General features: G+C 38.4%; 1 protein-coding gene across 4 annotated transcripts in view; it reads right to left on the minus strand.

The window, feature by feature from the left end:
* LOC135210996 (carbohydrate sulfotransferase 11-like) overlaps positions 1-18,255 on the minus strand; it is a 51,943-nt gene that overhangs the window by 6,617 nt on the left and 27,071 nt on the right. For 2 of the 4 annotated variants that reach the window (XM_064244010.1, XM_064244007.1), the window contains exons 3-5: positions 6,344-6,538; positions 2,219-2,331; positions 1,280-1,478 (exon numbers count right to left, since the gene is read on the minus strand). In XM_064244010.1, coding sequence (XP_064100080.1) covers positions 1,280-1,478; positions 2,219-2,331; positions 6,344-6,538 — 507 coding nt within the window. The remainder of the gene's footprint in view (positions 1-1,279; positions 1,479-2,218; positions 2,332-6,343; positions 6,539-18,255) is intronic. The other 2 variants (XM_064244008.1, XM_064244009.1) reach the window with 2 other exon arrangements.

Raw genomic sequence — 18,255 nt, forward strand, 5'->3', positions numbered from 1 at the left:
GTTTTTAAGTGACTCAATCTTCACAAAATCAGTGAAACAGTACCATGTAGAATGTCAATTTTCCATTCAAATAAAGTTTAATTGTTTCATCTACATTTTCACAAAAACATTTTGTCTGTAAAGCCGCTTGAAATTCTCACAAGACATATCCACACTCAAATTTTTAATGATATTAAATCCTAGCAAGAAAAAGACCGATAAATTAGATTCTTACAATTAAATAATTTATAATTTTTCATTAAGAAAGTGCTTTAATTCAAGAAATTCACCATAAAGTAGTCTAAAGCAGTGGTTCCCAAACTCGACCATATCAAGGACCCCCAAATATGATGAGTGCCAGCCCAGGACCACCCAATGAAAACTTATGATTGCCATATATCGGGATACCCAGTACAGCGTGATGCATATTCCTGCACAAATTAAGTATAAGTAAATATATAAAATGTTTTCAATATTTTTCGATCGCTTTCAATTCAATATAAAGTAGAATTGGTGAAAACTGCCACAATTTTTATCTGTAGTTGAACAAAATATTAATTTTTTGTGTCGCGGACCACCTAGGGCCTTCTGGACCCCCAGGGGTGCGAGGACTCCGCAGTTTGGAAACCACTGGTCTAAAAAAGTCCAAATTTTCCCAAGACAATACTCTGATGCACCGCAACTCTGAAAGATACACTGTAAATATAATTTTTCCGAGAAAAGTTAAGATTTTACTTAACTTGAAATTTACATAAAACAATCTAGCGTTGCTGCAATTATAAAATTATCGAGGAATATCTCAATGGTTATTGTGAAGCCCGGCTAAATATGGAATCTAAATTTAAAGCTTACGAAAGCTAAATAATTAATGATGCAGAGTTGGTACGATTCTCAGTTAGGGAAGAACCTCTTCATTTATTGATGTAAAACGTGTATTTCAGGTGAGGAATTTGAGAAGTTATGAGTCCCTGGTCATTACTGTGGCTGTTGAAATTCTGAACAGTCCCCAGAAATCCGAGGATAATCTGAATATGAAATACAGTATTTATCAATATAAAACCAAGCCACTATAAAGGCCGCCACTAATGTTCAGTTTTGCCTGCACAGGCATAACTGCGCAAATATAACAGAACTTAGTGAGTTCAGTTTTGTCTGCACAGGCATAACTGCGCAAGTATAACTGAACTTGGGTTCAGTTTTGCCTGCACAGGCATAACTCTGCAAGTATAACTGAAGCACTGAATTGAATCCTGAACTGAACGTTAGTGGGGGCCGCACGATGAGAGTGAAGCCAGCTGACCTTGAGTTTGGGTCTGGTAACAGCCAGGATCTGAGGTCCGAAGAACTCCCTCTGCCACGAGCGGTGCGTCGTGTCCTCTATCCTGTCTCTGTAGGCCGACAGCAGCCTCTCGAATGGGTGGCGAACGATCATGAACCTGTAGAACTTCAGGGCCTTCTTCATGTCGCTGGCATTCTTCACGGCCATAATTTCGCGCATGCTTTTGGAGGGAGACATGAAGGAGAGAGAAAGGGCGAGATATGACGAGTATGAATGACTCACTGGTTTTACTTTACCTAATGGCACTAACAAACAAGTAAAGTTGACATAAATTATGGTAAAAGGAAATGAGTTGACTGAAAGAGGATTTGGTGTAATGCAAATGTCAATAAATATGGGTAAAATAAATAAGACTAATAAAGAAACAGAATATGGTTAAATACGTAGTCCATGAAAAATTAGTTTACTATGTGAATTGTCTCTGAGCCCTTAAGGGCCATTGCCGTCCTAAGGGCAGCTAACTTGAAAAGGCTTTGTCTGTGGGATATTCATAACGGCTGCGCCCCAAAAGAACACATGGAGTAGATTAAAACGGTTTTAAGAAATAAAGAAGCAAATTTTACCTGTATCCGTCTTTGAGTGTTCCGGAATTTCAACATTCAAAATAAGAACATTCTAATATTTGTCAAGATTTCTGATCTATAGCTATTAAATATTATAGTACTGTGCTGCAAGCCTTAGCTATTCATGGACATATAGAAGTAAAAAATACTTTGAAAAAAATTAAAAATGAGTCCCAATTTTGCCAAAATAATCCACAAATGAAATGTTTAAAATTGATATTTCTGTCACATAATTTCCAATTACTTTAAAGACGCGGAATCAAAATGACAGAATACTACCAAAACTTAGTCTCCAAAGCCCTTCTGGACGGACAAGTCAGACTTGCTCGATACTCACTCATAAAATGTTTTGGCACGAATGACTCTCGTCTGGTTCAGGAGATGGGCAAACAGCGCGTTCCAGGCGGTCGATCCCACCTTGTACTGCCAGCAGAACATCACTTCATCAGCCTAGAAATGATTTTATATATATATATATATATATATATATATATATATATATATATATATATAATATATATATATATATATATATATAATACACACACACACACACACACACATATATATATATATATATATATATATATATATACACACACACACACATATATATATATATATATATATATATATATATATATATATATATATATATTTCTAAGTTCAATTGAGGTTGAAAGGCTATCCCGAAGTGCTCACTTACAGGAGTAAGTATTTAACTGATTATTTTCTTACCTTTATTTTCTATTGCATAGAAGTTTGCTCAGAAAACAAAACCCTTTTTCGTTTTGTTTCGTAGGAGTCTGCGCTTACTTTGAATAATGACAACAATACGTGACAGTATTATGAGAAATTCGACGAAAAATCCCGCTAAATTTAATCAACATGAGTGACTTACTGCACAATATACAAGCTTTTAAAATCGACGCCTTTAGTTCTAGGGCGCTTTCAGACGATCGACTTTTGGTCGCATGACAATAAATCGCTGTTCGCGGTTCTAGCTATTGATCACTGGGTCGTTAGCAAGAGCGATACGTTGTAGCAGCATAATTAAGAAAGCTTGCCGCTGCACGAAAGGATTCTTCGTCAATTCAAAATTAATTTTGTTACTACTGCGTGGACTAGCGTCGTTTCCAAATTGACATTGAAGAAGGATTCTGGCCTGTGAAACTTATTCTTCACATTGTTTGAACTGTAACATTTGTGCTAAATTTTAAGTCCGGATTCGTGCTTACCAATCAGTTTTTCTCTTTGCTCGTCAGTATAATATTTCTTCCACAATTATCAAGCAAGAAGTTTGGTTTTATATCCAATTCAATATGCACTGGGAATGACTTACACCCGAGGAGAATAATTATAAGTGAGAACCACATCGTCACCAGTGGAGTTCGAACTGCCGCCTGGTGGGGAAACAACGACACTACAGTGACTTTGACCGCTGACCTTCTCACTTATCATTCCTCTTGGGTGTAAGTTATTCTCGAGGTATATTGTAGTAGTTTATAAATTCCACTATATATATATATATATATATATATATATTATATATATATATATATATATATATATATATATAGTATATACGCAGATAGATTTTCACAATTTTCATGTTACTAGATTCTACATAACACCAGTGTCGTAATAAATCAAGAATATGACATTTGTCGTACACGGCAACCGACATAAAAGGTGGATAGTATCATTATATAAATATATATATAGTATAATATATATATAATAATATATATTTATATATGATTTATATATCTATATATAATATATATATATATATAATATATATATATTAATATATAAGTCATATTCAATATATATTATAGTATATATGATATATATAATATATTACTAATATTATTATTATATATAATATAATATATATATATAAGTATATAATATATATACAATATATATATATACGGTATATATGTGTGTGTGTGTGTGTGTGTGTGTGTGTGTGGTGTGTGTGTGTGTGTACATTACGATACTGTGCACCTTTTGTGTTGCTTTCTACGACATACATTATCATATTCATGATTCCTTAAGTCACTGGCGCCAAGTAAAATCTAGTGAAGTACAAATTTTGAAAATCGGTCCATAATTAAGGAAATATTAGTTTTTATGACAATCATGTCATTGGTCAAGTTATAACTCACTCAAGTTAAGATCGCGTCAATTTTGTCTGTCACCGGCAATATCCAGGCAATGTCATGTGGCCTCTGTTCCATTCAACTGAAACACAAGTATAAGTACTACTTCTTGTTAGCCCCGCTATGCCGTTCAGCGGTTTTGTCGCCCTGCTATAGACCCTGTCACCCTGGGAGCAGGGTATACCTTGCCTGGGAGAACAGCGGACCTCCGCGGTTTTCTGTCCTCCGTGCCAATAGCAGCTACAGCAGGAGAAAAGATCGCTTAGTCTGTCCAGTTCATTTGAATTCATGCGGTCCATTTTCTTCGCTGCGAATGAAACGCTGTAAGTTCTCGTCTGATGAAAGCGGAAGCGTTTGGTCATTTTAAAGCGCCGTTGCACTCTTTATGCACGATTACAGGTAAATGTCTCGAAATCAATTGCTCAACAGAAAATTCCTCAAAAACAATTGCTCGAAAAATAATTTCTCGAACTATCAGTTTCTCGAAAGCCAATATCTATTTTTGAAACGATCATGAGTATTCCAAACAATCATTACCAGGTCTGTTAACGAGCACTACTGACAGAATGTTAAAAGCCATAATATATTTTTTTTCGAGTTTCAACCTTATGATTGTATTTCTTCCTATTTTAGTTTTTCCGGAAGTATCGAACCCTCAAGATAGAATTAACACATGTGGAGATCGAAAAGGGAAAAAGAAATTATGTTTGGACGGATATCTACTATATATCAAGGACAAGTCTGTGAACAAGATATATTGGAAATGCGAGATGTCCAAGCAACTTAAATGTTCAGCTCGTACTATCACTATCGATGATAATATCCAAAAACGAAGTGGAGATCACAACCAGCAGGCAGGAGACGGTGCTAAAATTGCTGCTGCTACAATCCAAGAGAAAGTGAAATCGCAAGCAATAAATAGTCGAGATACACTACATTAGATCTTATCATGCGCGTCAATGGGAGTAGGTGGTGCTGTGGCGGTGAAGCTCCCTTCAGTAGCAATTATGAAAAGAACTAGACGCAATATACGAGCGAGGGAAAATGCTGACCTTGCTTTGCCTAATAGCTGCCTCGATCTTATCATGCCGGAAGAGTTTGCAAAACCATCAAAGGAGATTTATTCCTGGCTTATGACTCTGGTCCCACAGATGGTCGTATATTAATTTTTGCAACCCAGAACGATCTCGACATAATAGCACGTTCAGAGAACTGGTACGTCGATGGCACTTTTAAAACTGTGCCTTCGATTTTTGCTCAGTTGTTTACAATACAAGGTGTACAGTCAGGTAGTATTACACCCCTCGTATATGCACTACTACCAAACAAAACCGAAGAAACGTACAAGACATATTACTCGAAAGCCAATATTTATTTTTTAAATGGTTATTAGTATTCTCAACAATATTGGCTTTCGCGGAATTGATAGTTCGAGAAATTATTTTTCGAGCAATTGCTTCCGAGGAATTTACTGTCGAGCAAAAGATTTCGAGAAATTTGCCGCACACCCTTATACACACAGTTAGACATGCGATAACTATAGTGAGCTGCTCATTAGCCAATACAGCTCCAATTAGAGCTTAAATATTTCTCAAGAGCAACTGAGCGTCTGGCGATTCGTTATGAGAGAGTCAGCCGTAGAAGGTGCCGCCAAGTGAAAGAAGATTAGGTAAATAGGAACCTTTCCCTCGTCAAAGGTGTAATTCGCAAGGCTGATAAAATGTGCTCATACGGTACTTAAAAGTAATGGAGGTAACTGGGTTATGTTATGCATATGCATGTGGTATGTATGCATGTGTAGTACACCATGCATTATGATTTCTCAACCTTTGTTACACAGAATGAAAAGCCAAGGCTGCTTTTTAATATAAATATTTCGAGCCTCAAAAATATTGAATTAACATATTTCTATCCTTTTATTCTCTCCCGCAAATTGCCCGGATGTCACTGACAGCACTCAAGAAAAAAACAAACAAATATTACTACACAAGTTTCGTTAAATATGCAAATCTTTCAAATGTTGAGAGTGAGAAGCTGAAAGCAAACGTTTCTTATCACTTATTTTTTTGCCTATTACATACCTATCTATCTATCTATCTACTATCTATCTACCAATCTATCTATCTATAATCATCACTAATAAAATATATAACAATTACATAAACAGGACAAAGACGAAAACAAATTCAGAACAAGATGCCAGAACTGACTGGAATAAGCAAAGGGAGAAAAATTCACAGAGAAAAGTTCTGAACATCACTCGAAGTTCAAGGCACATTGCAGACTGTCCTAACCTTGAAACCTGGAGGCCTTACCCAATCCACCTGGAAGCTGGAAGCATAAGGTGACTGAGGGAGGAAGTATGTGCCGTCCAGTTTGTAGAAGTTGCCCTTGGAATGGGTCATGATGTCGAGGAAGACGTTGGCCGTCGAGGCACTGAACTTCTGACACGACCTCTGCATATGCATCTGGCGGCCTCTGTTCACCTCCTGAATGAATAAAAAAAAAAAAGTAAGAGAATGAATTGAATTTAATTGAATACGGGATTTATGCCAAAGGCCAAGCACTGGGACCTATTAGGTCATTCAGCGCTGAAACGGAAATTAGCAGTGAAAAGGTTTGAAAGGCGTAACAGGAGGTAAACCTCAAAGCAGTTGTACTATGGACCAATTGTCAAGAGGGTGGAAAGTCAAGAGGGTGGAAAGTAAGATGGAAGAAGGAGAATATGAAAGGAGGTACATTAAAAAGAACGAAAGGGGTTGCAGCTAGGGGCCGAGAGCACGCAGCAAAGAACCTTTAGTAATGCTTTACAGTGCACCGCATGAGGTGGACTGACGGCACTACCCCTTTACGGGGAAAAGTACGAGAATGTTACGACATCATCATGTAAATGCACTGGACTATATTTTGTTTTTTTGGAAAGGCGGTTGAACTGCATCTGCTTTCTGAAATTGTTTTTGAACTTCACTGTTACCTGAACCACAGATTATAGTTTATTTTTAAGTTTTCAAACTGAATGTGCCGTCTGCTATAGTGACTTTTATTGATTGACACCCACCCCAGCACAAACCAGATGCAATGTGGCTTTACGTACATCACTGTGCAGAACAGTGGTCGTGTAGCGATCATTTTCCTTCTCAGTCTATGACGTTCGTGTCAACATAATACACATACGCGTCAATGAGCTCACAATCGGCGCTAAGTAGCGTCAAAGAACGCCTCCATTCCCCTAGAGCTCACACAGCAAGATTTTCATAAGTGAATAGAAGACAAAGGAAGGCAAAAAGAGGAATATACGATAGAATACAGACTAGACAGAAGACAAAACACACTAAGCAGAGGCGCAGATAAACAGCAACAGTAAAATTCGTGTAAATCAGATGCACGGCGCTTTAAAACTGCATTCATACTGCAACACTCATTTTTTTTCTGCTAGATACAGACACCGGATGATGAAGCGGAATTATTTTCGTAATCTGTACTGTTCTGTACTGTGGGAATTCAGATTTGGTACAATTTTGGAAATCATCTACGCGAAGCTTCTGTGCTGCTATTCAGTTGCCGTTGGTCCATTGCATTTAATTGATTAACGCGGTTGTTGCTGTTGTGGTATAACCATGACTTGGTAAAAGCAGCTCCTTGACCTTCAAGGTTATCGATGGGGCTGTTTGGAGACTATAAGACGATCAAAAGCCCCCAAATAGTTGCAAAGTTCAAGGTCACTCGATGCTATTTATGATGATAGAAGATGGGTAATCGTTGGACAGTAATTTCTTGTTACTGAAACCTGCAACAAAATATTTATCATGTGTATTGTTTATCGTCATTCAAAGTTTAAGCCCTGCTTCTTTGTTCTCGTTGTCAACACGGGTGCATTTAAATTTTGTGAAAGATGTGCTGATTACTTATTATTATGTTGATAATAATAATAATTTCATCAACGAGCGAAAAAAAAGTTGCTGTTTTACTGTTATATATCCGATGCTCTCAGGGCACCAAGATGGAGGCCTCACCAACTTTGTTGTGGCGTCGGTTTTTCATAAGCATACCTGTTTACTATTCTGGTAACCGTATGGCAACCAGACTCGGGGAAAAGAACATATCATTTTAATCTCCACATAGCAGCGCATATTAAGCAAGCTTTTAAAACCGCCAGGACCCAGTTCTCAAAATGCTAGTGTGCATTACCACCAAATACTTATGTCAAAAGAACCCAAGTTACTTTGGAAATATGTTGTGGGGGAATGCAGGAATTGGGGGTTTGTGAACTTCAATCACTATTTACTCGTTCGAATCAGAATAATTTTTTTTTTAATTCTTAATAACTTTTTTGAAGTTACATACTATTTTCTTCTTCGGGGAACGGAAAGAAGCTATTATTTGCCGAAAATAACACATGGCTGTCATAACATAGAGGATACCTCCATACAGGAACTGTAATAAAAACCTGGATACATTTTCTTTTAAAGCGTCTGTTCCCGGCAGGTGGTGGTCACGTCTGGGTTACGACAACACTGCTCCTGTCCCCTCTTCATTGGGGAAGGAGGGAGGGGGAGGGGGAGGGGGAGGGGGAGGGGACGGGATTCAATACAGTTAATACGAAATTACGTTTCAAGGTGCAGTGACCTTTCGTAACTTGTTCTTTTCATACTTGATCTCATCAGTGGGGCTAAAATGTTCATGATAACATTCACACGAAATCTAATGTTCATTGTTTTCGAAAATGATAGTGGCCGAGACTGCCACGCAGCCAAATTGCACTATTTTTTTCGGAGAAGCTGGTGTTAGTGACTATCTCATCAATGAGATGATAAAATTTAATGATCCTTAATATTGACGCAAGAAATGGGAAAGACACAAGACTAAATTACCGAAGTACTTTAGAAGAAAGTGGTTTAAAGACCGACTCAAATGGCTGTTTATGAAGCCGTACAAGCAATGGCTATCAGTCGTCTGTTTTCTCACGTTTTGCTTAACAGATGATTTTGTATTTAATAAATAAATAACAGTTATTTGAATGTGCGTTTCATAAACATTATTGTAATAAATGACGCAATTAATAATTTCGAGCGAGATTTTACGAGAACATGTCTAGCTAAATAAATATTTTCCAGAGAAGTTTATTTCATATGTGCATATGCATATACACCTATGCATGCATACAATATATATATATATAAATGTGTGTGTGTGTGTGTGTGTGTGTGTGTGTGTGTGTGTGTGTGTAGCTGGCTCCGCTGGCAGTACCTGGATAAGGGCTCTGAACTCAGGGTAAAAGTACTTGCTGTTTTGCGGGTTGACGAGACCCCTCTAGGTAAGGTCTAGAACCACAACAAGAAACTGTGGCCTGGCTTTGGAAGCGTCCAAGAAACCTCTATCAGCAGCAAGGTCCTTCAAATATACTTTGGTAGTACATTTAGTGGACCTTTGTCAGTAGGATGATGGACAGCGTAAAGCACCGAGCGCTTATCTCTTCGGCTTCAGCTCTGGATGCCTGGTGGATGACCTAGGCTAATTAAAAACAAATATGCAACAGCGGGGGTTATAGAGCGGCAGCCCGGACCATTGTGATACAACGAACGAGATACCGACTGTAACCCCTACTGCTATTTAGGAGTGGACTTGTAAACTGTGAAACTGACCGTCTGCCGAAAATATATGGGTGGCTTACTTAACAAGCACCACTAATTGCTTGTTAGATTTTGGGTCTAGATCTAATTATGAGATGCCAGATAAAACTAATATATAATATATCTGCAGACACTACTGATTACAGAATGACAGGTGACAGACATTTTGGAGGGTGGGTTCCCCTGACAGCCGCACTGAAACCATCCACAAAAATGTCTGGTATTACCATCACAGCATTCTAGGATGTGCAGTGCAATTGTAGTACAAATTTTACTTGGTATCTCAATGTTGGATGCAGATCCTGTCTTTCCCTCCCCACTCGTTGTGGGGCGTCTGTCAGGGGGTAACCACCCACTAAAATGTCTGTCATTACCACCACAGTATTCTAGGATGTGCAGTGCTATTGTATTGTAGATTTTACTCGGTATCTCCTAAGTTGGATCTAGATCCAATTAACCCCCCTGTCAGAGGGAACCCACCCTCCAAAATGTCAGTCACTGGTCATTCTGTAATCAGTAGTGTCTGCAGATATATTATATATTAGTTTTATCTGGTATCTCATATATTGGATCTAGACCCAAAATCTAACAAGCAATTAGTGGTGCTTGTTAAGTAAGCCACCCATATATTTTCGGCAGACGGTCAGTTTCACAGTTTACAAGTCCACTCCTAAATAGCAGTAGGGGTTACAGTCGGTATCTCGTTCGTTGTATCTCAATGGTCCGGGGTGCGGGATATCTATGTGCGGGACTATTATTAGCTTTGAGCATGGCTTTGCTGCATAGTTTTGGAGACGATGGTACGTATACTATACACACACACACACACACACACACACACACACACACATACACACATATATATATATATATATATATATATATATATATATATATATATAAACCGACATCTAAAAAGAATGATGTATGGTAAGTTTATCTCCTCTATCTGAGATGCATCCCGGCAAGGGTAGATGCATTTGTAAGTGATTTCTTATACGCATTAGTTATCTCCAAAGTAAAGTGAAGTCGAATTCAATGAGTTACTTTTGGCTTGCTTCATATTTCAAAACAAAAACGCTATGGAAAAAACTGGTGACAATTGATCTTTTCAGAAGTTCTATGAGGTTTCCAATTCAGGAATAGCCTGAGTGCTGGAATGATATGGGTGAATGAGACAGTGTTTGTTGGAGGATCTGGCAGATGCACTGCTGATGAGCCTTCGTGGAAGTCTCTGGTGCAGGCTTATGGTCTGTCTGGGATTCTTCAACGCTTCGGCAGCTTGAGTATGAATTTAGCAATGACCCATGTAGTGTGCGCTCGTGCCATCTTTTTGCTTAGCGAAGGTTCAAATAAAAGCTAAATATATATATTATTAACCAACCCATTTATCATTTTTTAAATACAAAACTGATCGTATTATTGTTATGCCTATCGTTATTATTATTATTCATCTGAAGCAATCAAAGATATTGACCGCAAGGGGTCCTCCTCCCTAAGGATCACGTTAAAGAGACTTGCAGACCAATATAATTTCGACATAGATTCCCGACCAACACAACGCCCTTGCATGTTTAATGGAGTGGCACGTGAATGGAATAACAACAAAAGAGAAAATCATGTCAACACGAGAAAGCGGAGAGTCACCCTCCGACTTCGAGGGCTTCAGCAATCTTCAACGCTACCCATCCACGTTCTTCCCCCGTCCCATTCACGGCTACGCCTAACAAAACCACACACACACACATCAAGGGTAAATTGGTTTAACGCCACGGCACAAGACAAGAAATCAGCGACGTCCAAAGCCAAGTGTTAAATGAAGGGGAAATATAGTGAATGAAAATCAACATATGAACCTACACGACTTCATTATTACAGCTGAACTATGAAGATGATGTTATCTGGTGAGAACCAGATGAAGCTCAGGTTATAATGTGTAGATCTGAGGAGCAAGGGCCAAATCGCTAAAATTCAGCTAAATTTAGCGGCACCAAATTGAGGTCCAAACATCCTCAAGCACAAGAGAAGAAATGAGCAGCATAAAGTCCCTCGCAACAAAGGGGAAATTTTCAATGGTTGTGTAGTTCATTCAAAGTGTTCAAACAACCACAATTAAGAAGTCAAAATAGTTCTTAGTGACCTTGCTAACATGGGGAGAAGGATTGTGGAGAAATGGGAAAAAAGGAGGGATTTACCACAATAAACAAATGCATAATGTTTCAGAATCCCAAAGATAACAACGTAAATAAGATACAATATTCTGATACGAAAGAAAATAAGATAGCCGTTAAAACGAAAATAAACCAGTTACATTAGACTTGAAGGAGAATGCATTTCCCTTTAAACAATTCAAATAATAATAAACTTGCCTAACAAGTGTCCATAATAGACAACGGTGACACGTGAAAAGAGAAAGGTCCACAATTAGAAGTGTGGATCCTTTCACATCGGATTCCCGTTCCCAGAAAATTCACAGCTTTCTTGTCGGAGGCATCTCGAAAATGATCTTCCTGCAATGACTTCGGCGTATCTCACAAGAGATCTAGATTCATGCTATACAGAAAAAACTACAGTTTTTTATTTCTGACGTCAACCAGGAAATTGTCCTCCTGATTTCCTTCTCGGCAGTTTTGAATCAGAGGTAATTCGTCTCATCAGTGATGTAGCCATTACCTCTTCGCTAAAACCACTTTCTGATAAGCATTATTTCGGCCACCGTTCCGTTGAGCTGAAGAGCTGAAGGAGAGAGGACCTCCTATTCTCAGTGGACCTCGCACCGTCCGCCAAACCACCACATCCCACGTTTCTTCTGGGGAAACAATTCCCCTTTGCAGCGCTCAATTCTCTGACTGAGTCTTTCCGACCTCGTGTTTTTCTTGCTTGGTTAAAAATGAGTATTTGATCACGCAGTCCCGTTGGAATCTACTTGCAAATGGTGAGCCAGAAAGACACAGATAGCAATCTCAAAACCAGAGTAGGGCAAGACGGCAATGCCAAGTTGTACGTCTTGGAGAATAATGGCCTCCCAAGGTGTAAGTGGTATCATCACGCGGGAGAAGCCTATTGCGGCCACAAAATCTGAGGGAGTAATAATATGATCGTCTGTCTGCCTTTCATTTAACGATCAATTTTTTCAAGGGCTCAAGTCGAGGGAAAGAGAGAAGTGATCGAGATAAAAAGAGAATCCTTCGAACGATGGTCACACAGAATACAAGCTTAATAAACATACAAGTAAATAAATGAATAACGAGGTAAACTAGGCAACAAAAGACCACAAAGGATCCAGGATCAAAATTCTCTTCAGCTCCATAACAAAATCAAAATCAACAAAAGCAGGGAGAGGACTTATGGAGCTTCTCTCGCAACTTCTCACGTACGAGAAAGTCACCAATGGCCGTTAATCGACGCCCAGGCCACGTCGAGATACGCCTCGCCTCTCATCCTCCCACCGACAGATGAATCGAATTAAAAGGAAAATCATACGAAGCATGATGAGATCTGAGTCATCATCGCCGACACAAACACACACACGTGCACATATATAACTTTATATATACATACATATGTGTATTTATATGCATATTCAAATGTATACATTGTATAGTATATGTAGATTATTGTCGAGTTATGGTTTTTAGATTTTATAATCCATGAACTCTGGTTCTTTTAAAATTATATATGATTGTTCATTTTTAAGCTTTCTTGTTTAATTTTTAATATAAAGGTATAACATGAAAAATTATATTAACTTAAAATATATTTACAAACTGAAACATACAAAATTAACAAACTTCATGTATAACACCAGGAACTTTATAATAATATAAAGGTCTAATGAAGATCTTGCGAGTATAATCAGGATCAGGAAAAGTACTGCACGTGATTACAATCTGACGAAGAATCAGGAGCGTCTTAAGATGAAATAGGATCCAAGGACCGTCAAGAGTTAGGGTCTAGGTATCAAGGATGGGGAGATTGACCAGGTCTAAAGGAGTTTTGTTACGGGTGGCTAGGTGTCAGGTAAGAATCAGGAGAGTCTAGGGTCTAGGATCAAGAATGGAGAAGATTGACCAAGGTCTAAGGAGTTTGTTACGGGTGGCTAGGTGTCAGGTAGTGATCAGAGAAATGCCGTGGACTCTCCATGTTAAGAAAACAAAATCAAACAAGGACAACCCAATAAACAAATAACTTCTTCAGTCCATGGAGTGAAAAGATACACAAGAGATGGCAGCACAGCATTCCTCGACAAAAACAAGGACAACCAAATAAAGAAATAACTTCTTTAGTCCATGGAGTGAAAATATAAACAAGAGATGGCAGCACAGCATTCCTCGACAATTATACATGCACATATATGCATAATATATAATATACGTACATATATAGATAAACTATATATATATATATATATATATGTATAAATACGTATAATATATGTTATATCTATATATTTACGTATATTATATATATTATGCATATATGTGCATGTATAATCTACATATACTATACAATGTATACATTTGAATATGCATATAAATACACACATGTATGTATACATATAAAGTTATATATGATATATATATATATATATATATATATATATATATATATATATATATATATGTTAAACTTAGTACATAAATGTTGAAGCTCCAGGTAAGAGAACAAAGGGAATAATGAAAATAGTATCGCATAGAGAGTGAAAGACCCAGTTTATACAAGACGATTAAAAGAGAGCCTCTCTCGACTAATGAAAGTGGATTCATGAGGCCCTTAATGAAGTGCTGTAGTAACGCTGTATGATGTTGGCGATATTAAAGTTCTGAAATATGGAATATAAAAATCTTGCCATTTTAGGTAACTTTGGTACAAAAGCCCGAGGGAATTAGGGGGCTAAATATGATCTGGCTATCTCTTACTTCATTTGATAATAATAATAATAATAATAATAATAATAATAATAATAATAATAATAATAATAATAATAATAATATAATATATTATAATATTATTATTATATATTATTATTATTATTATATTATTATTATTATTATTATTATTACAATCGCTCCCGCTGGCGAAGTCGTAAGAAGTAACAGCTTCACGAGTGTTTAGTCAGTAAAGCATCCATAAAAGTCTATCGATGGATTTCGGCGATTTTTCGTTTTCTGGAAAAGGAATCTATTGTACCGGCTTTGCTGTCCGTCCGCCCTCAGATCTTAAAACCTACTGTGGCCAGAGGGCTGCAAATTAGTATGTTGATCATCCAACCGCCAATCACCAAACAAACCAAATTGCAGCCTTCTAGTCTCGGTAGTTTAAATTTACCTATAATCGTAGTTCTGGCAGCGCCATTAGTACCAGCAATATAGGCCACCACCGGACTGTGGCCGAGTTTCATGGGCTGAGGCTAGGCCACCACTGCACAGAAAACTCGATTGCGCAGAAGGAATTTCGGCTCATTTTTTACTCGTATGAGTAATGGGCGATGGACTACGAAGAGTTTAAATAACTCCTCGTTTAGATACAGTGCCTGACGAAGCTTATTCCATCGTTCTGTCGAATTTCAAGTGGGTGATTAACTGACCGACTTGTTTATGCAATGTGGCGTCACAAGGAGTAAGGCCAACTACGACGCGGATTATGGCTAACTTCTATAGGATGCAAGCTTTTCCTTACGAATGTATACACCTGTGCTGGAAGCATTCCTGAAAACTTAAAAAGAACGTAAGGGTCTGGTGCAAGCGGTAACTGCATGGTCACAGGAAGGCCAAAAGCCGACAACTGTAACGTCTTCGCTACACCGCCGAATCTCCTGAATCTGCGGAATTGAGTAATGCATAGTTTGGCCAACCAATGAATACCTAACGCTGTTGGCGTAAGTTCCCACGTCCATCACTCAAGCTTACGACATACTTACGGAGTCCAGTGGAAGTGTGACTGGCAAAGCTTTTTGGCCGCGACCAAATAGTCACCCTCTACATGCTATTCATTGCTTTTTATTTCTACTAACGTAAACCTTTGGAAGTCCGGATCCCCAAGGAGGTTTTCGATAACATACACTTTAAGGGGATACTGCCTGCTTAATATTATTAAAAACACTCATGGTAGCAAGTCTTGAACAGAGAAACAATCCACAGGTATGTATGCGTACATATGCTCGCATATCTAAAAATAAATTTGTACAGAGTACCTTCAGGAATCTCTTCGATTTACCTTTTCAGTCTGGCGCTGTGATGTAAAAATGCTCCCCAAGTGAAAATGAAAGGACTAAAAAACATGCAACGCCGTCTTCTTCCTTGCCCAATGCGGTCGTTCTGATGGATGGTCAACAACAGCCCAAAGCAACAGCCTAGACTCCAGCAGCCTACAGTAATAGAACTACCTGAGCGAGACGAAAGAGAAGCAACCGCAGCATCGGGTGTGGCTAACGAGACAACGCTATTATAATGGTCTTTATTCTTAAAACCTTGAATATATTTCCTGGAAATAGGATTGTTGGTGAATTTATCTTCCTGCGTAAGAGATGTATGGCCATCCATATGGCCGCACCCTCAACCAGTCTTTTATGCCAACAACCTTACTGCTAAAAATGAATTTAGATTCTACCCAATTTATGCGGTGGTCGAACTTTAGATTGTGACTACCAAGGCGTTGTTTTACGCATTGACATTGTTTGCTCGTTTGTCTTCCCCGATTGTTGTGAGCAACCTTCTACCACTTTCCCCAAATCTAAAGTCATTTCTGTACAGGGATTTCATACACACCGATATATTTATTGTTGGGATTCTGTGTGCTATTGTACACACATAACTGTGGAATTATTATTATTGTTATCTATTATTATTATTATTATTCATAATGTATGATAATGAATGCATTAGATTCAAACAGGACCCATCCCTCCAGGCCGCCCAACCCCCCCAAAAAAACTTACAAATCCTAAACAAACTTCAACAGAACTGAACGCTCAGCCTCATACGTCAAGAAGAAACAGAAACAAAGAAGCGATGTCATCACAGCCGCCTTCTTCAAGAATTTTTCGCTCATTGTATTTAAAACTAAGGACGGACAACTGAACCAAAATCCAGTGTATACTAGTCTCAGTGAATACGGAATGCGGTCTCATTGCATAAACTCCGTCTTTCTTCACAGACCTGCAGTCACCGTGGGAAAATCTCAAACGCGAGGATCAACTGGTGTGAAGTAGTCCTTCACGTTATCCACAAATGGAAAGTAGAACACCACTTTTTGGTTAATATGCTGAACCACATCTTCAACGGGTTTTCATCACCTACGAAGTGAAGTCCATCATCACACAATTTCTTGCCGCGCTATCTCGTTCTATTTTGACAGTAGCCAATTAAGTAACATGGTGCTAATAATATCGTTCAACGGACTGTGAGAATATTCCATTACCGGCAGTGCCTGGTAGCCATCTTTTTTTGGAAGGGAAATCCCCTCCTTTCAAGAAGTTAGTATTCTTAACGCAAATGACTATCAAGAAATTAGTCTTCTTAAAAGAATGTTTAAATTATATAGAATTTTGGCATTATGTCAAGCACTGGGACAACTAAGGCCATTCAGAGCTAAAACGGAAATTGACAGTCAAAGGTTTGAAAGGTGTTACAAGAGGAAAACCTCGCTGCTGTACTAAGAAACGATTGTTAGGTTTGTATGGTGTTTTGACGTTACATGGAACCAGAGGTTATTCAGAAACGGGACCAACGGCTTGACGTGACTTCCGAACCACGTCGAGAGTGAACTTCTATCACCAGAAATACATATCTCTAACCCCTCAATGGAATGCCCGAGAATCGAACTCGCGGCCACCGAGGTGGCACGCCAACACCATACCGATCACGCCACTGAGACGCAAAACAATTGTCAGGAGAGGGTGGACAATAAGATGGAAGAAAGAGAATATGAACGGAGGTAGTGTAAAAGGAATGAAAGGGGATTGCAGCTGGGGACCGAAGAGACACTGCAAAGAAACTGAAGTAATGCCTACAGTGCACTGCATGAGGTGCACTGACGGCACTACCCCCTACAAGTTTCTTAAAAGCATTAACCTATGAAGACTAGTCCTCTTCAAACAACTGATCTAACAAGAGGTTAGTCAAAAAAAAAAAAAAAAAAAAAAAACGAATCACCCTTCAGAAGTTGGTCTTTGTTCAAATAACTGATAGACCGCAGATATAGATTTATTGACTTTTGGCATTATGCCAAGCACTGGGGCAACTAAGGCCATTCAACGCTGAATCGGAAATTGACAATCAAAGGTTTGAAAGGCGTAACAATGAAACAATTGTTAGGAGGGGGTGGATAGCAATATGGAAGAAAGAGAATATGAACGGAGGTACAGTAAAAAGAATGAAAGGGGGTTGGAGCTAGGCACCGAAGGAACACTGCAAAGAACCTGAAGTAATGCCTACATTGCACCACATGAGGTGCACTGACGGCACTATCCCCCTACGCTGTTCAAACAATTATTGATCAAGGATTCAGTCCTCTTGGAACAACAGACCTCTCAAGAAGTTAGTCTTTTTAACACAACTGAATATCAAAGTCCCTAA

This window comes from Macrobrachium nipponense, chromosome 4, assembly GCF_015104395.2.
Source record: "Macrobrachium nipponense isolate FS-2020 chromosome 4, ASM1510439v2, whole genome shotgun sequence".
Taxonomy (NCBI): domain Eukaryota; kingdom Metazoa; phylum Arthropoda; class Malacostraca; order Decapoda; family Palaemonidae; genus Macrobrachium; species Macrobrachium nipponense.